The sequence below is a fragment of the Crocodylus siamensis genome, chromosome 1 (genome assembly GCF_052110815.1).
Source record: "Crocodylus siamensis isolate JL-2025a chromosome 1, ASM5211081v1, whole genome shotgun sequence".
Taxonomy (NCBI): domain Eukaryota; kingdom Metazoa; phylum Chordata; order Crocodylia; family Crocodylidae; genus Crocodylus; species Crocodylus siamensis.
Genome location: NC_143395.1, coordinates 107,073,310 through 107,097,599, shown reverse-complemented (window position 1 = coordinate 107,097,599; position 24,290 = coordinate 107,073,310). Strand labels below are relative to the sequence as shown.

Here is a 24,290-nt window from a genome sequence, read left to right as displayed (position 1 = left end):
AAAAGGTGGAACAGGATCTGCTTCATTGGGCGTGTCTACATGTTACCCTATGGCAACATAGAGATGCACTACATCACCATATGGTGTGCTATGGCAGCGTAGCAATCATGCAGGTCTACATGTGATACCCAGCTATGTCACCGTAGCAGCGCACTCCCCCAGTATAGTATGCCGCAATGTAGTGGCAAAATCTAACTCTGCGTTGTGTGCATGGTGCAGTAACCATTTGTACTGAAGCTTTAGTACTTCCAAAAGTACTGAAGAGGATCCTGTTCCACCTTATAGGTGCCGGAGTGGACCTGGTAGCAGAGGCCCTGAAAAAAAAAAGCACACCTACTTCCAAAAGAAAGTACAAAATCACAGAGCTGTAGCAACATTACTGTCTGGCAACATGTAGATGCGTCCATTGTGTTGAAACAGGAAAGCCCTTTGCACAGCTGGAGGAGCAGAAAGCACACAGAACTTTGGGTTCCAGGTCCTACGGTGCCAAGTCAGATCCTCAGGTTGTGAACTCAATGAAATTTGCTTGAAGAGTCAGAAAGGCTAATCACTTTTATAATGGAAGTCCGAACACTGAGTGTCAGGCTGTGGCCTTGACACTTGGGCTGTCGCTCACCCCAGTCTGTCACCTCCTCAGCTGAGCATTAAGGTGGGCATAGGTAGTCACAACCTCATATCTGGGCCTAGCCATGTGCCCACTCCATGCAACTGGAGTGGCTCCAGCCAGGGTCAGCTGACCCTTGACACCTTCCTATAAAAACCCCTGAGCCAAAAGAGGAAGCGTCTGGGCAACAAGGCTCAATGTTGTACCCAGGCTGCCTCACTCTGGGTTTGTGCCTCTGACAGATTCTCTGGCTACCTGACCCACCTTACCCACAGACCTTGAGTTTGACCTGACCCTTGGCTCCCTAACTTGACTCTGGTTTCATCTCCCAGATACCCGACCTGGCTAGTCTCTTGACCCCATGCTCTGTCCAACCCTCTAGATCTCTGACTTGGTTCCCCAGATGGATCGTCTAACTTCCTGGCTCTCTTACACTTGAATTCTGCATACCTTCCTCAGACTTTGATTGCTTTTTCTGACCCTGGGTAACCCCCACTACATGGCCACCCACAACCCATCATGACACTGAGCCATTCTATGAAATCCAAAAGCCACTTTGATCTGGTGGTCTCAACTGATCCTGTCATCACTGGACCCAAGTCCACTTCATTAAACTAACCAACATAAATCACTGCCCTTGCTGGTAATTGCAGCAAGAAGGCAACGGATAGAGTGGTCCTAAGCCAGGCATAGTCTTTTACCTACCCCAGATAGTGGATGAGGCACATTGTGGCAGGGACAAATCTAGAGGAGATGCAAAGGGGCGCAGTCACACCCTATTTGCCTATGCAGGACACGTGTGGTGAGATCTCTGAGTTCACTGGTTTGCCAGCTTGGTTCCTGCTAGAATTGGCACCTTGGCATGGCTCCAGAACCCAGACGCCACCACCTCTCACCTCTTTTTCCCTGGCAACAAATTCAACAGTGGGCAAGGGGGCAAGCACTGGCAGTGTTCACTCCTTGGGTTCTGGAGTCAGGCCAAAGTAGGAGCTGTGCCAACAAGTGATTGTGTCCTGCTGATGGAGTTTGGGTCTCCAGTGCAGTCAGTTTTGAACCCTTTACAATATGAAATCACTGCACAAAAAAACTACAATGGAAAAAGGAAAGCAAGTTTGCATTTGGGCCTTTTCGGGTTTTTTTCTAAGTTGCTCTCACCTGCTATAAGATTAATTCAGTACTATCAGAGAGCTATTACACATAAAAGTGGCTAAACCATCTACCAGAAAAAGGTTAGGCAAAATGAATTTTGATTAGGGCAGTTTAAAGCTTAAATAGTTCAAAAGGAAAGCCTTCAAACAATTAGGTCTGTTTATCGTATCAGTGCAGTAGATCTAATTTTACTCTCATCATAGTTAATCGTAAAACTCCCTTTTGCTTTAAAGAGAAAAAAATTGGGCCCACTGTGTGTGTGGATGCTCACCTATGTTTGCTCAGTCCTTATCATCATTAATGAAATATGTGTGCACACTGAGAGATTAAGCTGCTTACTGTGTAATTGCTCCCCTACCATGCTTTGCCAGCTCAGCAAGACAAGCTATCACATAATGAAGAGGTTCTTCTTGAACATCAGGAGAGAGAATGGTATAGAGGAGTCCTTCAAAACAGGAGCTTTCCATGATTCTCTATACCAAAAAAAGAAAGAAAGATAATATTTAGTACTTATATGGTGCTTTGTACTTTCCAAGAAGGTTAGAAATATGTACTAATTCATAGGTGTACTGAGGATCAAATAGACCAGTGGTTAAAATAGCCCCTGGGCTTACTAAGAATAGAACAAGATGTGTTGGGAACACCAAATTCTGTTGGGAATGAAGAAACTAATTCCACAGCTCAGAGTTTTCAGGAATTATCCTGATTTCAAATAAACAATCACATAACTCACAATGTTTTTAAGATTTTCCTATGACCTCAGATGTCTTGTAGGGTCACAAAATATCGTGATATGGGTCTTTGTGTCTGTCTGTGCTTAACAACAATGTCAGCAAGTGCTGATACTTTGACACAGAGCCGAAGTGTTGCATACTGCATGCTGTGTGGTACGGATTACTTCCCTCAGAATTGCCGCTAAATGTCTGACAATTTTTTGGCATTCAAATGCACAAGACAGCTGAGATGTAGTTTTATTACAGCAATCAGCAAGGGATAGGCACCATTATGTTGCCAAACCTTGCAATGTCATATCAGCTTGCGAAGTGTTTACACAGTGTTGTGCATCTACAACCTTTTGGTAAAACACATGGAAAATATAGTTTTAAAAACTTCATGAAGTTTTTATTCAGCCATCCAGCATTAGCTCCAGCATCATAACTATGGTATGTCCACTGAAGTTAAAGAAAAACCTGAAATACTGAAGAAACATTGGCATTTTATGTCACTTGTTAATATATTTTTTGGTTTTCTTTTTTTTAATCTTTAATGCACATCACTTGGCGGTACTGTGCACAGGACTTTCTAGCCAAAAGCCATGACATTGTATGCCCCAGTTTACTCATGGATCTGGATAAGTCACCAGACTCCAACACCTGGAAGCAATTTGAGGAAGAGCCACTCCAAACAGCAGTTCCTTGTCAGGTTTGATGTGTCCCCTGGTAGGTCTGAACTGTAAAAGGAACTGAGGTCCCCCCACTCAGAAGCTAAAAAAGAAAGTAGCCAAATACATTGCTGAACTTAAATCAATGATGCAAGGGAGAATTGTGGTGAGTTGACAGGTGTTTGCATCAGTTAACCTTGTAGCCAAAATTTGAAGATAATGACCTACATTTAGGTCACTATCACAATTTAAGCTAAATTTATGCTACAAGGTAGGAGGTGAAGCCCAGGACTTTCATGATTGCATTCTCTGAAATGCTTCCAGTACCACGCACAGGGCCAGTTAGACAGGCAGAGCTTCAGAGTAGAGAACTGGGTGACCTTTGGAATAGGGGGAGTCTGTGATGGTCTCTACCTGAGCCAAAATGGTACCAAACTGCTGACACATAATATTAAAAAAGGTGGTAGAACAGCTTTTAGACTAAAAATGGGGAGAAATCTGACAGGTGCAGAACAGCACCTGGTTGACACACCCTATAGAGATGAAGCAATAAAAATGAGGATAAGAAACAGGGAAAAGACAAGCACAGGCAAATACCTTTAACGGTTATAAAGTCACAAAGAAGCCGACCAGTAATCGGCCAAGCCAATAAAAAAGTACACGTGCTTTTATACTAGTGCCAGAAGTCTAAGATCAACTGTCAGGGAACTAGCAGTAAATAATGATATTCACATAATAGGTATCTGTGAAACATAGTGGAATACGAAAAATACTATAATACCAAGATGCAAATTATACAGGAATGATAGCATAGGATATATGGGTGGGGAAGTGGCACTCTACATCAAAGACTTCCTCAAATCAAATAGTGTTGATTTTTGACCTGATAAAAGACGTACTATAGAAACTCTTTGATAGAAATTCTAGGTTGCAACAGAAAAAAAGTATGTCTGGGAATATACAATTGACCCCCGACCAGAAAACCCAGTAGTAATGGGTGACTTCAACTATCCACAAATAGACTGAGTTTATCTAACATCAGGCTGTGATTTAGAGACCAAATTTCTTGAAGTTATAAAAGGCTGCCTCTTGGAGTAGTTAATTCTACCAGAAGAAAGGCCATCCTAAGTAGTGCACTAGATTTGTTGCAAAGGGTAAATGTTAGTGAGCTGCTCTGCAATAGTGACCACAGTGCAGTTGGGTTTGACATCTATGTAGGATGGGAGAAAAGTAGAAAATCTACCACAGTAGTCTTTAATTTTAAAAAGGGAGACTACACCAAAATAAGAAAGCTAGTTAGACAGAAGTTAAAAGCCCCTAAGGAGATGAAGAATGTGCAAACAGCATGGGAACTGCTAAAGAACACCATATTAGAGGCACAGAACAGATGCATTACCACAAATCAGAACAAGAGAAAATGAACCATGGTTTAATGACAGAGCTGCAGAGGTAAGAACCACAAGAAAGGATTCTTTCAAAAAGTGAGAGTCAAATTCTAACAAGGAAAATAAAAAAGAGCAAAAATGGTGGCAAATCTGTTACCTCTCAGCTCCACATTGTTGGGGAACCCTGACACAGGATGCAGCTTGTCTGACTCATGAAGAATTCCCCCCATCCTCTACCTAAACAAAACCTGATTACAAAAGAAAATGAAGATGCAGTGGGAGACACACCTAAAGCCCTCCAGATAAGGGTGACAAAAGTGAAACAACTGCCCTAGGTCTCATTTGCATCCAAGATAGAACCAGATGACAATTCATTTACATGGGAGATGGAGAACAGAAAGCCCAAAGCAAAGACTGCAGTGAATTCTGGGATCAGAAAAGCAGGGAAGCACTGCATGATGAGGAATTTGTGCTCCAAATGCTAATTAACGCACATTTACACACACCCAGCTCAGCACTTATCAGACCAATTCTCCACCCCCACCCCACACACACCTCATCTAACTAGAACTAAGCAGATGTAAAGTTTACTAGGCATCTTGGGCTGTACATTCCCTGCTCCCACTATGGGAGGCCTATTTAAACTTGACTGACTAAAACTCAGTTGCCAGGTTAGCGAATGCTGAGGCAAGAAACCAAGTCAGAGGGGGTATGGGCAACATTTGAACAAAGGTAAAGGGCTCATCACAGTGTCCAGCCCATTGGAGCCCTGCCCACAAGCGTTGTCATACTTTTCCCAGGATGACTGGTGGGAGTCCACCCCACAAAAGTTTATGAAAAGTCATGCTAAGCTGAGGCTTGTTCACAGCAGGTAAAAATAAAAAACCCTGACGCTGCAAGCTATCTATTGTTTCTGAAGAAACAATGAGGTATCCCATCCAGTATATCTGCTATCCATAGGAATTTCAAGCTGGCTCCTAAGTGTCTGGTTACTCCTTAACCTTATGTTTTTCCTGGTTATTGATCAGTTTCTTGAGATGTTCCAAACCAGATAACCCCTTGTCAATAGAAAAGACAATTATTTACACGATTAAAAGAATGCTTTGAAGAAGCTGAACTGAGGGTATAAAAATCTGTAAAAAAAGAAGCAAAGTTGTGCTTCAAGAGAAGAAATCTCTCTGACATCATCTGCTGTTGTTCTTGAGAAGCTGGAAGAAACAGATCGTCTCCCTTCAAGGATTGTGCTAAGAACCTGTCAGCATTGAAACCCGAGTGCCTCAGACTGGTGAGATCCCAGCTTTCACTCTCTCTCTCTTTTCTCTTCTCTCTCTAGGCATAGATTTCTGAACCTGAACTGTATTAGTTAAGCTTGAGCTAAGTTTCCCCAAATACTTGGTGAAACCAGGGTAGTATTGTAATTGTTTCTGTTTGTTTTCCTTTGCATGTCTATTATTACTAGTACCATTATATATTTCATATACTTAGCAATAAATAACTTTTATAGTCAAACTGGTAGTAACTGGGTGTATGTTTCCTTCTCTGCTTTCCTTCCCCACTTGCTCTGCAGCGACGCTGCTTTTACCTAAGCTAAAGATCCTTGTGAAGTCCAAAAATACTGTGGGGTCTTTTCATCAAGAGGCTAAAGCTTGGGACATGTCGAGTTTGAAACACATAAGGGGATCAGCTTGTACAGGCTGATTGACCCAGTTCAGCTCAGACATGCCCTAATGAACTGAATGTTGGTCCGTGAGGGTGTCAGCTGGACATCCAGCCGGATTCAGAGGTATGCTGTGTACTTATGTCTGACTGCAGTTTATTGTTGCTCTGATGAACTGATTCTGGGCATATGAGGGTGTCAGCCTGTCCATGCTGATCAACCTGGCCGGGTCAGGTGTATCACGTTAGTCTGTGTGTGTTTGTGGGTATGACTGATTTGGTGACTGGAGGAACCCAGCCCCATTGAAACTGAGTCCTTCAAGATAGCTCCATTGGGGATGAGGGCTTGCAGAAGAGAGAGATACAGCTCTGTATAGAAACACAAGTAACACAAGCAGCATACTGATAGAATTACAAAGACCCTAGAAATGTATCCCTAATAAATGAGCACACCACCAAAGTAATGGGCAAATCTGGTAACAAATCAGATGTAAAACTGTAATACGACAAGCTAGAAAGAATTTGAGAAACTTGTTAGAGACACAAAAGATAACAATAAAACTTTTGTTAAGTACATTAGAAGCCAAAGACCTGCCACAGAGTCAGTTGGGCCTTTGGATGATCAGGGTATAAATGGGGCACTAAGAGATGAGAGATCACCGTCAAGAAACTAAATGCATTTTTTGCATCTATCTTCACTGTGGAAGGTGTTAGGGAGATTCCCTCACCAAATCCACTCTAGGGATGAGCCAGTGGAGCTGACCAAACTGAGGTTTCAGTATGTGAGGTGGTAGAGGAAATTGATAAACTAAACAGTAAGTAGCAAGTCACCAGGACCTGGTGGCATTCGCTCTAAGGTCCTGAAGGAGCTCAGATTGGAAATTCCTGAGCTCTTAACTGTAGTATGAAACCTATCACTAAAAACAGCTTCAGTACCAGAGGCCTGGAAGGTTGCTTCTTGTGACTCCAATATTTTAAAAAGGCTGTAAAGGTGATGCAGGGAGCTACAGGCCAGTGACCTTATCTTCTGGAAAACTGGTGAAAACAATAATAAGAAAAGAATTGCTCAGCACATGGATGAACATGACTTGCTGAGGAAGAATCAATGTGGTTTTGTCAAAGGGAGATCATGCTTCACCAACCTACTAGAGTTTTTTGAGGATGTCAATAAGCAGGTGGATCAGGGTGATCCAGTTGACATAGTATATTTTTGGACTTCCAAAAAGCCTTTGACAAGTTCCCCCATCAGAGGGTCTTACTAATTAAATTAGGTGGTCATGAGATTATAGGAAATGCCCACTTTTGGATTAGAAATTAGCTTTAAGATAGAAAGCAAAGAGTGAGTATAAATGGTCAGTTTTCAGGATGAAAAGTAGTAAACAGCGGGGCCCCCAGGGATCTGTGTTGGGACTCATGGTGTTTAACATATTTGTAAATGATCTGACAAATGGGGTGAGTAGCAAGGTGGCAGATTTGTGAATGACACAGAATTATTCAAAGCAGTAAAGACTAAGGTGGGCTCTGAAAAATACAGAAGGAACTGGCACTATTGAGCAAATAGATAACTAAATGGCAGATTAAATTCAAGATAGATGATTGTAAAGTGATGCTTCTGGGCAAAAATAACCCAAACTATACCTACACTATGATGGGCTCTACAGTAATTGTTACAGCTGTTACTACAAAGCAAAGAGATCTGGGAATCATTGTGGACAGTTCATTAAAAATATTGACTCAGTGCTCAGCTTCAGTTGTCAAAAAGGTAAACAAAATGTTAGGGATTATTATGAAGGGAATTGTAAACAAAATGGAAAGTATCACCATGCCCCTTTATAAATCTATGGTGTGTCCACACTTTGAATACTCTGCCCAGTTCTGGTCCCCACACCTCAAAAAAGGATCTAGAAGAATTAGAGAAGGTACAGAAAAGAGCAACAAGGTTGACTAGTGGTATGGAGGGGCTTCCATATGAAGAGAAACTAAAGATTCATAGATTCATAGACATTAGGGCTGAAAGGGACCTTGAAGATCATCAAGTCCAGTCCCCTGCCCCAGGGGCAGGAAGTCAGCTAGGGTCAAAGGATCCCAGCAAAATAAACATCCAAACATTTCTTGAAAGAGTCCAGTGTAGGTGCCTGCACCACTTCTGGAAGGAGTCTATTCCAGGCCTTGGGGGCTCGGACAGTAAAGAAGTTTTACCTTATGTCCAGCCTAAAACAGTCACAGAGGAGTTTATGACTGTTGGTCCTTGTTATCCCTTGGGGTGCTCTGGTGAACAGGCATTCCCCCAGATCCTGATGCACAACACTTACATACTTATAGCCAGCCACCAGATCCCCCATGACCTTGCATTTTTCCAAGCTGAAAAGTCCCATGGCTCTCAGCCTCTCATCATAAGACCTATTCTCTTGTCCTCTGATCATGCATGTGGCTCTCCTCTGAACTTTCTTAAGTTTCTCAACATCCTTCTTGAATTGTGGAGCCCAGAATTGGATGCAGTACTCCAGCTGTGGCCTCACCAAGGCCGGGTACAGCGGGAGGATGACATCCTGGGATTTACTTGGGAAGCATCTATGCCAGAGTTTTGTTTGCCTTACAAGATGCATTGGTGGCTCATGTTCATCTTGTGGTCAATCATGACCCACCAAGTCTCTTTCAGCTGTGGTGCTAGCGAGCATGCTGCGGGTTTATTTTCCCCGAGGTGGAGTACCTTGCATTTTTCAGTATTGAACGTCATCAGGTTTATATCCACCCACTTACTAAGTTTATCCAAGTCAGCCTGGATCACTAGCCTGTCCTCAGCTGTGGATGCTTTGCCCCAAAATTTAGTGTCATCAGCAAACTTGGCCAGCATGCTTCTGACACCAATGTCCACATCATTGATAAAGATGTTGAAGAGAACTGGTCCAAGGACAGAGCCTTCAGGGACACCACTGGTCACGGAGCACCATAATGATTCACCTCCATCAACTACTACTTTCTGGGTCCGACCTCAGAGCCAATTTCCCAGCCATTGGACTATGGTGTAGCTGAGGCCACATTTGGTCAATTTTTGCATAAGGAGATCATGGGACACCAAATCAAAGGCTTTTTTAAAGTCCAGATATATGATGTCAATTTCTTCTCCCTTGTCCAGGTGATATGTCAGCTGGTCATAGAAGGAGAAGAGATTGGTTAAAAAAGACCTACCCATGACAAACCCGTGCTGGCTGTCCCTCAGGATGTTGCCATCAGCCAGCTTATCAAGAAGGGTCTTGTAACAGGGATAATGTGCTGGAGCCTTTCTGTTGGTGGCTCCGCCTTCCTGTCTTGGGCTAACTGCCTGCTTACTCGCCTGCCATGCCTTGATCTTGATTGATTGAGTGATGTACTTAGCGGGAGGCTGCCCACTTTATATGCCCGGTGTCAGGGGGCGCTATCTGCGGCTCCTTTTCCTCCCCAACACTGCAGCCCAAACCTTGCAGATGGTACTTGACATGGTTTACCCTGTGCCTTGGCCCTCTTCTTTACTTCTGGGGGCCCCCTCACTGCCCTGTCTCGCTCTGGGACTCCTCTCTGCCCCCTGGCTCCAGGGCTCCTCGCTGCCCCTTCTCGCTTTGGGGCTGGAGCCAATGCGCCCCCAAACAATGCTGTGCCCTCTCTGGCGCCAGGAAACTCCACACTACCGTGGCATCCCTCTGAGGCCTCCTCCACCCCTAATAGCCTTACCCAGTCCTCTGGTTAAATAGTAAACACAAAACACAAAACTCCTGGGCTATAATGTAGAGTAAACCGTCTGGTCAAAAACCGATGTTCTGTCCACTACCAGGAAAAATACTCCAACTCAGCCACAACCAGGGGATGCTCCTGCAATCTATCTTCCCCTTTCTCTCCACACTGGCTGAGCTCCCCCCTTCTTGGCCGCCAGAGGGGAACTGCTCTCCTGGCCTTATGCTTGGGCTTAAGAAGGGGCCAAGCCCTGCCCCTTCCTGTCAGCTGATCCCCTTGGTTCCCCTAGCAACCAGCACCTGTGCTGCCCTGGTGACTGGCAGTTGAGCCTCCCCCTTCTTACCAGTAGGGGTCTCTCCTGAGCCATTTCTGCTTTTAGGTGCAGGGCACCCAAGTGCTCTGCGACAGGTCTCTTTGATAATTTTCTCCAAAATCTTACCGGGGATTGAGGTCAAGCTGATTGACCTGTAATTCCCAGAATCTACTTTCTGCCCTTTCTTGAAGATGGGTACTACATTGGCCTTCTTCTAGTCTTCAGGTACTTCACCTGAGCACCATGATTTTTTTTGCCAATGGTTGGGCTATGACATCTGCCAGCCCTTGAGTACTCTAGGGTATAATCTGTCAGGACCAGCAGACTTGAAGATGTCCAGCCTCTCAAGGTGTTCCTTTACAAGGTCTGAACACTCCCATTCCTTTTATCATCTGCACAATCTCTCTTGTACAGGGCATAGCCATCTATACCTGTGGCCCAGTCATAGGTGGAGTCCTACAAGGTCTCCGTTATCCCTGTGAGATCATAGTCTTTCTTGCTGAGCAGGAGGACCAGTTCCTCCTGTTTGCTCCCCAAGCTCCTGGCATTGGTGTACAGACATGCAAGTGTCCCACTGGAAGCCCTAGGCTTCCTTGCAGTCCAAGGCAGACACTGTTCCAGGGCTGGGGTGGGTGTGGATTCCCTTGGGTGCCCTAACCTACTGGTTATGCAGTAGTTGCCTAGTGGGCTTGCACTGGCGGTTATCCACCCATCCCCCGGTGGGCTTAGTTTAAAGCCCGGTTGAGCAGGTCAGCCAGTCTGGCTGAGAAGAGCTTCCTCCTGAGCAGAGTAAAGTGGAGGCTGTCTCTTCCCAGCAGATCACTGCCTCTCTCACCAAAGAGTGGACTGTGATCATGGAAGCCAAAGCCTTCATAACGACACCAGCACCACAGTCTCTGGTTTACTACCTTGATCCTCCTCTCCCTCCTCAGCCCATAGCCCAAAACCAGAAGGATCGAGAAAAACACCACCTATGCCCTTTAAGCCCTATTCCCAAAGCCCTGTAGAGGCTAGGCCTATTCAGTTTAGAAAAGAGATGCTTGAGGGGGGCATGATAAGGGTTTGCAAAATACTAAATGGTGAAGAGAAATTAAATAGGGATTGATTATATACTAGCTCTCACAATACAAGAACTAGGGGTCATAAAATCAAACTAGTGCATAGTAAGTTTGAAACTAAGAAAAGGAAGCTCTTTTTCACACAGTGTGTAATTGAAGTATGGAACTTATTGCCACCAGATGTAGAAGTTGACAGTTTAGCCAGATTCAAAAAGGGCTTGGACAAATTATTTTAGGAAAGGGGCATCAGCAGCTATTGAGCATGGGAGTTAGAGATGCCGCTTCTGAATCAGAACTTCCTATACCTTAAATCCTGGAGGCTGCAAGTGAAACAGGAATAGTGGAGGCAGGGGTGCAGAACGGCTACTGGGCAAGAGAGACCTATGGTCTGACCCAGTAAATGGTTATTCTTATGTTCTTACATTCTTATCCAGCCAAGGCAGTTCCCTTCTAAAAGAATGGTTTTGCTATGGAAAAGAGATATGCAGAAGGGATCAAATTTCCCCAGCTTGACTCCAGAGAAGGTGAAATCTCCCAGAGAATCACCTGCTTGAAATTCTGCAGCTGACTGGCTTGTCAGAGGGGAAAGAGTTAGGGGAAGGATCTTTACCATGCACTGTCTGTCTGTAGAAAGGACCAATCTGCCTGATCCCCAGATTGGTCATGAGCATGATCAGGTGATCTTTGGTCACAGAGCATGGAGAATTTGTTTTCCTAAAGATCTGTAAATCCTCTATGCTGTAAGAGTGACTGTGGTTTTAAACTCTCCTATACAAAGCCTGTGTTTCTTACATTACTTGCCAAGTGGTCCCAAAGAGGCACTACATATAGTGGCATTTCATTTTAATCACAGAAACATGTGCATTTGGGGGAGGAGGGAATTAAATCAGAAAATGTTGGATTTCTTTTTTTTAATCAGAGAAAACCGGGATCACTGGTTATCAGCTAACTAGGAGATTGTAATCAGGATAGGCACCCACTCAAGCAAAATGACCAAAATCTTCAGGATGCGGAAAAAAGGCTACATGGAGGGATGTTCACTGTAGCTCTTTTGGGGGCAAGATGATCACTATTTAGTCTCTGAACCTAGGATCTTTCTGTAAATTGTTTAGTGGGGTATCCATGGTGCTAGAGGAGCCAGATCGATTCAAGACTCCATTGCTTTTCAAACTGAGTCACAACAGAATTTTATTACCTGGTGGAAGAAAAATCACCTTTTACTTTTGCAAAAAGATGTTTGTGTGATTTTGGGCAACTTCTCAGAATGAGCACTGAAGTTGTGACATACTGTCATTAATGTCAAAGGAGTTATGTAAACATTGTCAGCAGAAGAGAAACATATTAGTCTTCATGACAAGTTTTTTCAAAGTGTACATCCCAATTTTTATCGAAATAAAATGACCCTCTATAGATAACACAACATATGCACAGACTACAAATCAGACATTTTGAAATTCAAATCAATCCTCTGTCTTTAAAATACAACCCTGGAAAGTGGGGACAGTCTCTTACTCTTCTTCTCCTGGTTAATGCCCTGGACTGGGATTTGGACACTCAGGATTCACTTCCTACTCATCCATTCTGAGTGACTCAGGCAAGTCACTTAATTTCTCTATGCCCGAGGCTTCCCTGCTATATTTTATATGTGTCTAGAGAGAAGACACAGCTACTCAAATCCTGGGGCTGTATCACTGACTTGTGTGACATTTCTTATTTTCCTTAATATGCAGTGTTGCATGATAGAGGAAACGAGGATGGAAGAAATAGCTTCAAGGGTGGTACATGGGATGCTCCCAACTTGTACCTGGGGTAGTGTTGCCATGAATGTCAGAGGGAGATAGCTCATTAATCCATTGCATATGATTAAAAAAAACCAGAACTTTCTTTTGTGTAACCAGCTCCCACTGGGTAAAGATGTCCCACCTCCCTTATGTAATCTTGTGAAGAAAACTGGTACTCACCTGCATGTTTTGGGGAAGGATCAGGTTTTTAATTATGCAGGTAGCATGACCAACAAGCACTGGGTCTGTTTTATGAGTTAGCAGTAGCCTGCCCAGGATGTTCAGCATCTCTCCACATGTAAGCGTGTCCTGCCAAGAGCAATAAGCTATTCAATCTCCTTCAATAATGACAAGGATAAACCACTTGCCTACACTACAGCACTGACCTGCCCTCAGGAGAATGTCATGGGTAGGACTATCTCAGCTCTGCCAGATAAGCCTTGCTTACGCTCTTAAAAAAACAGCTGCAGGGTAGATGCAGTTTTGTGCTGTAGTTCTCAATTTGTCCTCCATTGACTGCTATCCTTGAGGATATCAGAGACCTCTCCAGAAAACCTGGTGTGCTGTGGGAATTGGGTGAGTCTATGACACTGGCTGATGAAACTCATGGGAACATAAGAGTGAAGCAACCACCTGTGTCATAAAGTCCAATCCCTTGTGATCACAGGTGGCCATGTGATGGCTGAAAGTGTCCATAAGAACATCCACTTTCCCTCCACGCACACCACAGCCACAAAGGATCCCCTAACAACCTATGATAAGCTGAGGAATTCAGGCATTAAAAAAAAAAATCTCAGAGTCCCAAAAGGTCCATGTAGCAGGAGTCCTACTTTCGGAGCCCCTCTGGACGTGTGGCTCCACCCTCCTGCAATGGGCCAACTGCCTGCTTACTCGCCTGCCATACCTTGATCTTACTTGTGATTAATAGATGATTGGAATCAGCGGGAGGCTGCTCATTTTTATGCACCCCGATGACAGGGGGCTCTGTCTGTGGCTCCTTTTTCTCCCCTACACCGCAGCCCAAGCCTCACAGACGGTGCTGGTATGACCTAGCTTGGGCCGTGTTATTATGTCTCGGCCCTTCGTTTGCTCTCAGGGCTCCTCGCTGCCCCTCCTCACTCTCGGGGCTCCTTGCTGCCCCCTAACTCCGGGGCTTCTCGCTGCCCCCTTTAGCTCTGGGGCTTCTTGCTGCCCCCTAGCTCAGAGGCTCCTTACTGCCCCTCCTCACTCTCAGGCTCCTCGCTGCCCCGCTAACTCTGAGGCTTCTTGCTGCCCCCCTAGCTCTGGGCTGGGCCAATGCGCCCCCAAACAAAGCTGCACCCCCTCTGGCACCAGGAGACCCCACGCTATTGTGGAGCTCCTATGAGGCCTCCTCCAACCCCTTATAGCCTCACCCGGTCCTCCGGTTAAAACAGAAAACACAAAACGCAAAGCCCCTGGGCTACAACATAAAAGCTAGACTGTTCTGGTCAAAATATGAATCTCTCCCTATGAGAGAGAGAGAGAGAGAGAGAGAGAGAGAGAGAGAGAGGGAGTGCATCAACCCCCAGCAGGAACCAGAGGATGTTCCGACGGTCAGAGTTCTCCCCTTTGTTCTGGCTGAGTTCCTCCTCCCTCGGCTGCCGAAGGGGAACTGCCCTCCTGGCCTTCTGCCTGGGCTTAAAAAGGGCTAAGCTCTGCCCCTTCCTGGCTCTACATTTCCTGGGTTGCTAGGGCAACCAGCAGCTGCACAGTCCTGGTGACTGGCAGCTGCGCTTCCCCCTTCCCGCCACTAGGGGTCTCTCCCGAGCCGTTTCTGCTCTCAGTCGCAGGGCACGACAGCCCACCAGAAGAGAGGTGGAGAGACTCATTAAATTCCTTCCTAAGATGAACTCTACTATGTTTGCAATAGCTGTAGTTAACCACAAAGACAACATTTGATTGTGAAGGGGCAGGACTGTGACCAGGAGGGGACAGCAGATCTGGAGGATCATGACAGGGAGAGGATACAATCTTTATATTAGTCAGATAAAGTTACTTTTTTCCATTAGTTTGTGACCAGGCATCATTTTAAATCACATGTCCTGAAAATACTTTCAGAAATTGTGTATGGGGTGTATATAGGCTGCTCCCCATGGATGTTTTATGGCCTGTTAGTGAGTTTCTTTCCTGCTGAACTTAAGTCTTCTACAATTTTTACTAATATCAAGGCTTTTCAGGCCCTAACATGAAGTTTGGAATTTCTGGCCAAGTTTCCCCACTCTCAGTATGAGCTAGAGGGCTTCCCATATATATAGGCTTTCAACAGTAGAGACAAATAGTTATTTGGGGGAAAACTGTCACTTCCCACTGACTCCAATAGGCTTTGAACAAAGTATCTGATGACTATGATCATGCTGTAACAAAAAAGGTAATACTTATTTGTTCTTTCAGTCCATTCTCCTTGAACATTCGACTATGCTTTGTGTAGTCAGCAATGTGCCATGTTCTTCATACTGTTAGAAGCAAAGGCTTGCTAGCGAAAGATGCTTAGCTTTAAAATAACTCTTTAATCCTTTGAACATGCTAAGATGACAGGCATTACTCTGGAGCTTGGGAAATGTCATGATCACTGAAGGAGCATCAAAGGTAGATAGCTTTAAAGCAGTTAAAATGGCACTGTTTCTTGTTTTGTAGGTTAAATGTCAGAAAGTGTATTTTGTCTTCTTATAGATTTGATATTGGTTGCCCCCTTCAGTTCCATCCATTCCAAGCACCATCACAACCAGAAAAAACGCTAAGTAAAATATAAAAATTGACAGATCCAAAGTACAGCACAGTAGTTAAACTCAGGAAACAAGGTCTAATTGAATTCAGATGTCTAAGTTTCACGTGTCTCTGAAGATATTTTATGTGCAGGTATATGCCTGTGCATTTCCATGCTGATACCTTTCCTTCCCTACAAAGACACAGCTCACCTAATCTTAACTAATCAGAAACCATCCAAATAATTATAAAGGCCACTTTGGATATTGTAGTTATAATTCTCCTCTCCCTTTTAACCTGTGTAACTGTTAACTTCAATGGAGCTACTTCTCACTGGCTAAAATTGAAAAGAAACTCAGGTCTTTAATTTGTTTACAGAATCTAAATGCACTTCTACAGTGTATTATGGCTCTGCTGCCAACCCCTCCAATATATTTAATGTACATACATACGTTGGTCACTACTTCATCTTGTAACAGGTGTTGAAATTTTAACTTCAGGTGAAGTCAAATGCCTTGCCTCTGTGGGCAACTGTCAGAGACCCAGTTCTTATCTCCTCTTCAGTTAGGGAAAGCCATGAATGCAGCAATCTCAGAAGGAAGCAAATTAACCGGTTCAGGTAAGTTTTGACCAAACATTTACTGGAAACTCAAACATTTTTTTGAATTTGCAGGAAAAGAGCCTAATCTGCACTAGTCAAAGAAAATATTTGAGCAGCATCTTCATTCATAATTTTAATACCTGATTTTAGTAGTCTGAACTCTTTGGATGAATGGTGCTAGCAAAGGTAAATATTCATCCCCATTTTACAGAACGTGAAACTAAGATGCAGTGGTACTTCTGGCCTGACTCATTCAATCATTTAGGCTCCTTAATGGATGTAGATGCTTAAGTGTGACTGTCTTTCACCTTGCTCAAGTCCCTGAAAAAACTTAAATGATCTACTTCCATAATACACCCTCACCTTGACCTTAAGACTGAGTCACAAAAAGCAGCAAGCTGCTTTTTCAGTTAACTGCATCTGAGTCCTTAGGCCACCTTAGGGGCCTAATAAGTGGAATAGGATCAAGCCCCTTGCATCCAAAGAAAAGTCAGTCAATCTGAGAGCCAGCTGATTTGGCTCCAAGTTCTTACTCCTACTCTAATACAATGATTCTCAGCCAAAGTGCTGCAGCACCCTTGGCTGCCATGCAATACTCTGGAAGTAATGCTAGATGTGAAGAGATAAGCAGATAAGGGAAGCTCAGGTTTATTCCTGCCTGGCTGATCCCCCACCCAGACTGCTTGGCCCTCTGCAAGGAGGCAAGTACTGTAATACATACATTAGTTTCTGAAATTAGGTACCACTCAATTTACAGAAGTTGTAGAGAGGTGCGTTGAGTCCAGTGAGGGGTGCCTTGAATCCCAAAAGGTTGAGAACCACTGCACTAATTAACATCATAGAAATCATAGAAAATAAGGGTTGGAAGGGACCTCAGGAGGTCATCTAGTCCAACCCCATGCTCAAAATGGAACCATCCCCAACTAGATCATCCCAGACAAAGCTTTGTCTACCTGGGTTTAAAAACCTCCAAGTATGGAGCTTCCACCACTTCTCTGGGTAACTTGCTCCAATGTTACACTACCCTCCTAGTGAGAAAATTCTTTGTAATATGTACAAATTCCCTTGCTGCAACTTGAGACCTTTTCTCCTTGTTCTGTTATCTGCCACCACTGAGAACAGTCCAGCTCCATCCTCTTTCAAACCTCCCTTCTAGTAGTTGACAGCTGCAATGGAATCCCCTCTGTCTTCTCTTCTGCAAACTAAATAAGCCCAGTTCCCTCAGCGCCTCCTCAGAAGTCATGTGCCCTACTCCCCGAACCATTTTTGCTGCCCTCTGCTGGACTCTTTCCCATTTGTCCACATCCTTTCTGAAGTGAAGGGGCCCAAAACTGAGCTCAATACTCCATCTTGTGAGTACTGAATAGTGCTGAATAGAGGGGGAATAATCACTTCCCGTGACCTGCTGGCAACACACTTACCAATGTGGCCCAGTATGCTGTTAGCCTTCTTTGCAACAGTGTTTGCTCATACTCAGCTTATTGTCCACTGTAACCCCCAGGTTCTTTTCTGCAGAGCTGCTACCCAGCCAGTCAGCCCCCAGCCTGTACCAGGTCAGTGCATGGGACTATTTCATCCTAAGTGACAGATTTTGCACTTTTCCTTGTTGAACCTCATGAGATTCCTTTTGGCCCAATCATCCAATTTGTCTAGGTCACTCTGAATCCTAGCCCTACCCTCCAGCATATCTACTACTCCCCCCAGCTTGGTGTCATCTGCAAACTTGCTGAGGGCGCACTCTCTGCCATCTTCCAGGTCATTGATAAAAACATTGAACAAAACTGGCCCCAAGACCAATCCCTGGGGCACTCCATTTGATACTGGCTGCCAACTAGATATCAAGTCATTGACTATTACCCTCTGAGTCTGATGCTCCAGCCAGTCTTCTATTAACCTTAGAGTCCATTCATCCAGCCCCATACTTCTTTAGCTTGTCTGTGAGAATGTTATGAGAGACCATATCAAGGTCTAAAATCAAGGTCCCCCACATCCACTGGTCTCCCTGTGTCCCCAGAACCAGACATCTCATTATAGAAGGCAATCAGGTTGGTCAGGCATGTCTTGTCCTTGGTGAATCCATGCTGACTGTTCCTAATCACCTCCTTCTCCTCCAAATGTTTCAAGATTCCTTAAGGATCTGCTCCATGATTTTTTCAGGGACTGAGGTGAGGCTGACTGGTCTGTAGTTCCCTGGATCCTCTTTTTTCCCTTTCTTAAATATGAGCACTATGTTTGCCTTTTTCCAATCATCCAGGACCTCTGCTGATCACCATGAGTTCTCAAAGATGATGGCCAGGGGCTCTGCAATCTCAGTAGCCAACTCCCTCAGGACTGCCAGTTGCATCCCATCTGGCCACATGGACTTGTACATGTCTAGCTTTTCTAAATAGTCCCTAACCTGTTCTTTCAACACTGTTGGCTGCTCACTTCCTCCCCAAACTATGCTGCCCAGCATTATGCAACTGGTAAAGAGTGCACAGGGGTGCAAGTGCCCTCCCTGGTGGGGCTAGTGACCCCCCTGTCGGCCAACAGTGATGCTGTTGTCAGGGCTGGTGCCCCCTGACAGGGCCGCTGCCATTGGCAGCTTCTGCTGGTGCCCCCCACCCAGATTTAGGAGGCAGCAGTCACTCATGCTGCCCAGTGCAATAGTCTGGGAGCTGACGTTGCCTGTGAAGACTGAAGCGAAAAAGACATTGAGCATTTCAGCCTTTTCTGCATCTTCTGTCACAAGGTTGCCTCCTCCATTGAGTAAGGGACCCACACTTTCCTAATTCTCTTCTTGCTACTAACATACTTGTAGAACCCCTTTTTTTACCCCTGATATCCCTTGCTAGCTCCAACTCCAATTGTGCTTTGGCTTCCTTGGCTTCATCCCTGCATGCCTGAGCAATACTCTTATACTCCTCCCTAGTTATTTGTCCAAGTTACCACTTATAAGCTTCCTTTTTGTGTGTTAGCTTACTGAAGAGTTCCCTGCTAAACCAACCTGGTCTTTTGCCATACTTGCTAGTCTTCCTGCGTATTGGGATGGTTTGTTCCTATGCCCTCAGTAAGGTATCTTTAAAGTACAGCCAGCTCTTGTGGACTCCTCTCCGCATCAGACTGGCTTCCCAGGGGATCTTGTCCATGAGTTCCATGAGCAAATCAAAGACTGGTAGGGGGTGCACGTACCCCCCAATGGCTGACACTGATGCTGTCAGTAGGGCTGGTATCCCCCCTGACAGGGCCACCCCCATCGGCAGCTTCTGTGGGTGCCCCCCTAGATTCACGAGGCACCAATCACTCATGGCTCTGAGCAAGCACATGGCTCTTCTACGTAAAGTCCAACTCCTCCTCCTCTTCTCCCCTGCCTGTCCTTCCTGAACAGTTTGTACCCATCCATCAGTGTCCCAGTCATGTAAGCTCCTACCACGTCTCTATTATTTCAATCACGTCATAATTCCATGACTGTGCAAGGACTTGTCTCTATACCTTCCCTGGTTCTGTCATCTTGTCACCAGAGACCTTGCAATAGCCAGGCCAGTGAAATATAAGACTTCTTGTTAAGGAATGAAGTCTCCAGGAAACATTCCAGCAGATCCAGTCCATGGGAACCAAAGGCCTGATTCTTTCTGCCCTCTTGTAAACAAGGTAGTATTTGCAATAATTCAAGCATTACTTCACTAGGTTGTAAAGGTTAGCTTTGTTCTGGGATTTGTTTTCCTATAGCTGTTCCCATGGAGAAGTCTCTAATTTACTCACAATTCAGACTAGGCTAGAGGTGAAAACGTTGAAAGATTTGAAAAATAGGGTAGAACAGACATGACAGTGGGCTGGATGGAGAAAGGAGGAGGGCCTGGTGGATCAATTGCTTGCCTAGACACTTCACTAGCTGTTTTACATTCACAATGCAAAATAGTGAGTGCCAGTGATATTGGCTCATTAAATAAATGTCCAAATGGAAACACTTCTTTCTGGAAAACAAACCTGGGGATGACATTTCACTTCAAAGTTTCTTGTTTCTGGCCCTCAATTCCCTCTTCCCATTACTGTTGTTGAAGAACTGACCATTCACTTTTGATATATTCAAACTGAATCTCTGCTTCTATTTGATGCTTAGACCTGCTGTGCTTTCATCTGACTGGCTGTTTGGCATGTGTTTCAGAAGCAGGAAAAGAATTGTTTGTGTGTGAATGCAGGGTTTGAACAGCAAGAAGTACCTTTCTTGGTTAAATTAATTACTTCATTACTATAGGCAAAAAAGTGAATACATTTGTTCATGCTAAGTAACACCTTGCTTAACAAGTAAGCCCACTGACATAGATTATTTAAATTGTAAGCTCTTTGCAACCAGGACTGTTTATGTGTATAGACTACCTAGCACAATGGGGCCCTGATCCCTGCTAGCACAACACAAAAAGCTAATAAGCATATTGTCTTTGAAAGACATTTTGTCTTCAGGCACTGCTCTGATAATGCATCTCTTCTCTTTTCCCAGAGCACCATTGAATTGGAGGCATTCATTTTGCCCATGCTATACAAGACGGATTTTTTTCTTTGTTTTACATAAAGCACTGGGTTCCTGTGGGAGTTTCAAACCAGCACAAATCTATTCCAGTTATCAATCACTAAAAACACCTAATCTGACTAGTTATGGCTCAATTTATCTTGTCAGTACAGTATAATACTAGATCATAAGAAGGGTTTTCACCTTTTTGCATTACATTCTTAAATGCTGTCTTTAAAGATTACTACTAGTTTTAAAAATTTTTTATTAAAATTTCCTTTCTAATATTACTTAGGATGCCATTAATGACTGTAATAACTTTTGGAGGTCTAAATTTCACTAGCCTATGCTTTGTTTACATTTCTTTCTCAATAGACAATGAAAATACAGCAGTCAAATGCCTTTGGTTTATGGTCCATATTTGTCCTTAAAATTGCATGTATAAGCATAAAATTGCATGGTTTATGGTGCTGTTTAACTTAAACAGAGGTGGCCAAACTAACCAAATCCAAACGATTTGTCAACAGATGCTCAAGAAAACTAAGGAAATCTGACTTATGGTGTGAAGTTAAATTGCATTTCTCCTGAGTGGATTTAATCATCATTCAAAAGGCATTCAACTGAAGTGAACTAAGATTACTTTACATTAGAATTAGAGTGTTTGCATAGGGAGTTCATGTGTTTCAACTTCACAACTGTGTCTTAACTTTCCCGAGTGCCTCTGGGGACACTAGTCATAATTGTTATGCCAACCCCTACACCATAAAGCAGCTTCCTTAGGTCTGTCTCATTATAAAGTTCTCCCATTGTGCTACTCATCTCCCAACCTAAGAAACCCCTTTGTCCTGAATCACTACTGCAGAAGTGCAGGGAATGTGGCGTCGCAATCACAGCATGGGCTGTTTCAGGTGGCCCCAGCATCCGACCTGCCCTTCGGTACAGCTGATCAACAATAAAAGGAACCCTTGTTAAGCTCAATGTCCACTGGGTTCTCCTTACCTACTAACTGGATTCTGCTTACCTACTAACCCCTATCCCAACAGAACAGTACTTAACTCACACAACCTCTGTAACAGTTGGCAAGGTATGACTGCAGTAGCTAAACCATGGTACTTTGGATAAGACCCATTTTTACTTCATACAAAGTATCTGTATCAGTCATTCATAACATATATTTAATTCACACCATTACTATAACACCACACGGTAAGATGTATTAAGGGTTTCAACGGAGGCAGTGACCAGAACTGTTCTCCTGACATTGTTTTTGACGTACTGCTACCCCTACCTGGTTGGCTGGGTGCTGGGATAATTTCCAAAGGAGTGCAATGGAAGCTTGCTGAACGTCTGTACTGTTGGATGCAAGAAGGGAGAGCAGCTGGGGCAGGACATCCATAGCAATGATGTCAGCCTGGATGTGCGCTGTTTGGAAAAATGACAAAGCAGCTCAGTGGGGCAGAATGCTGTTAGATGGTATGTGACATGATTATGGCCCAGTCTGAATGAACACTATACAGACTGGTGGCTAAATGGGGCTGTCATAATAGATCTTCTGACCTATGCAGGCTAAGCCAAATCCTATTATTGCCAAACTATAAAAAATGAGCTTCATCTGTTCTGCCTCCCTCTCCCATCATAATCTCCAGAGGAATAATACAGACCTAGACTTGAATATGGCTTTGAAAGTGTTTTGGCCTCCTCTGCACTAGTCAAGCAGATGGTGTCTGCAAGGAACTTGGCAGGAACAAGCTGCGTTGTAAAGGAGCAGCACTAGGGAGGTGAAAGGTGAGGGGAGCCTGTCTATTCCAGTTTTCTATTGCTTTTACACTGGTAGGGGGTAGAAAAGCAGGATGCAGTGAGGCAAGGATGATGTGATCTTTGAAATTTTGGAAGAACATTTTAAATGTTCTCATCCTTGTTTTGAGATCTGCAGATTCTGGACAAGGACAGGCCTGATTTCTGTCCCACAGCAGAAGTTATTTCTTTACCTTCTGTACAAAGAAGCCAACTAAGTTGTTCTGGGAAAGTCTTAGGTATGACAAAACAATGGAACAACCTGTTTCAACAAGAATGAAAATAATTTTGGGAAACATAGTCACATGACCTTGGACACATTTACACAGTAGAGGAAGGGCCTTTTTGTCATATTGGGGTAAACACTGGGGCCACTGAAATAAGAAACTTGACAGCAGGCTGAATAGCTGACAGAGAAAAATGAATGCATCAGAGTGGAGAGCTCTGAAAATGGACTCCTTAGCTGCAGCAGCACAGTATTCAATAACAGAAGTACTACTGAGGTATATGTGCCAGGTAACAGTAAGGGAAAGACACAAAAAAAAACCCTTATGAAAATTCCCAAAGATATTTTTAATCAAAGATATTTTTAGATTAAAGATCAAATTTAAAAAGATACCAGACAATGATTTAGAAATCTAATGGAGCAAAACGAAGCCTATGGTAACACAGCAGACTCTGATTTCACTTCCGAAGTATGAGGCATGACTTGTATAAGAACAGCAGTCATCTAGGGGTGTTTGAGTATGGGATGGGAATAGCTGGCAATCCCCCCCAACCCCTGCAGCTCAGGAATAGGTGGCATCTCCAAAGGAAAAAGGAAGGACAGAAAAAGCTGTGATCTAATAAGATCCATGTAGAACTATCAGAGAACCTCTTATACAGCTAGTTATAGCGTTAGCTGGTGCAGAGAAATTAATAATCATAAGTACTTTTACGGTGTGTCTACATGCGATGCTATTTTGCTGTAGCAATGCGCTACAGCCATGTAGCATCCACGGGTGTCTACGCATGGCCAGCAGCTACTTCTCTGTAGCAGCATGCTCCCCCATTATAGCATGCTGCTATGGCAAAGTAGCTGCTAAAAATAACCATGCACCATGCTTATGGCATAATATGGGCAGTTATTGCACTGTGCTTCCTTTTGGAAGTACTAAAGCACGGTGCAGTAACAACATCGCTGTAGGGCAATGTGTAGATATGCCCTTACATGCAATTCATCATGAAAAGCCCAGAGAGAAGCACCACAAATTACAGGCTGTGGAAACGTCATCAAAGAAATACAGCAACTTTCTGGCTATTTTCTTTAGGATGAAGGACCAGTGCATTCTTCACTAGCCAACAATCTTGTTTCTATGGGCCCTTTGCTTGTTGCCTCTCACAGCACTTTGTCCCCTGCCTCCCATGTTCCTACCTGTTTGTATTCCAATTACTTACTCCACTATATACTCTGCTCTATGCTGTCCTTTCACAAGATCTGACGAAGTGAACTTGGGTTCACAAAAGTTTATGAGCTTTCTCTCTGTGTATCTCTCTCTCTATACATATCTTATTTAGTTAGTTTACAAAGGTGCATATCTACCTGGCCCTCTAAATGGCCTTGTCATGCAAAGGGAAAGATGGATAGAAAGAGATGTCAAGCATTGCAGA

The 24,290-nt window shown here is 44.0% G+C and overlaps 1 protein-coding gene across 5 annotated transcripts in view; it reads right to left on the bottom strand.

The window, feature by feature from the left end:
- The window catches only part of LOC149873168 (uncharacterized), a 70,887-nt gene that overhangs the window by 11,864 nt on the left and 34,733 nt on the right, over nucleotides 1-24,290 (bottom strand). For 4 of the 5 annotated variants that reach the window (XM_090040032.1, XM_090040041.1, XM_090040057.1 and 1 more), the window contains 3 exons: nucleotides 22,135-22,268; nucleotides 13,216-13,344; nucleotides 2,112-2,226 (listed from right to left, as the gene is read on the bottom strand). In XM_090040032.1, coding sequence (XP_089896158.1) covers nucleotides 2,112-2,226; nucleotides 13,216-13,344; nucleotides 22,135-22,268 — 378 coding nt within the window. Of the gene's footprint in view, nucleotides 1-2,092; nucleotides 2,227-13,215; nucleotides 13,345-22,134; nucleotides 22,269-24,290 lie in introns of all 5 variants that reach the window. The other variant, XR_016441443.1, reaches the window with a different exon arrangement.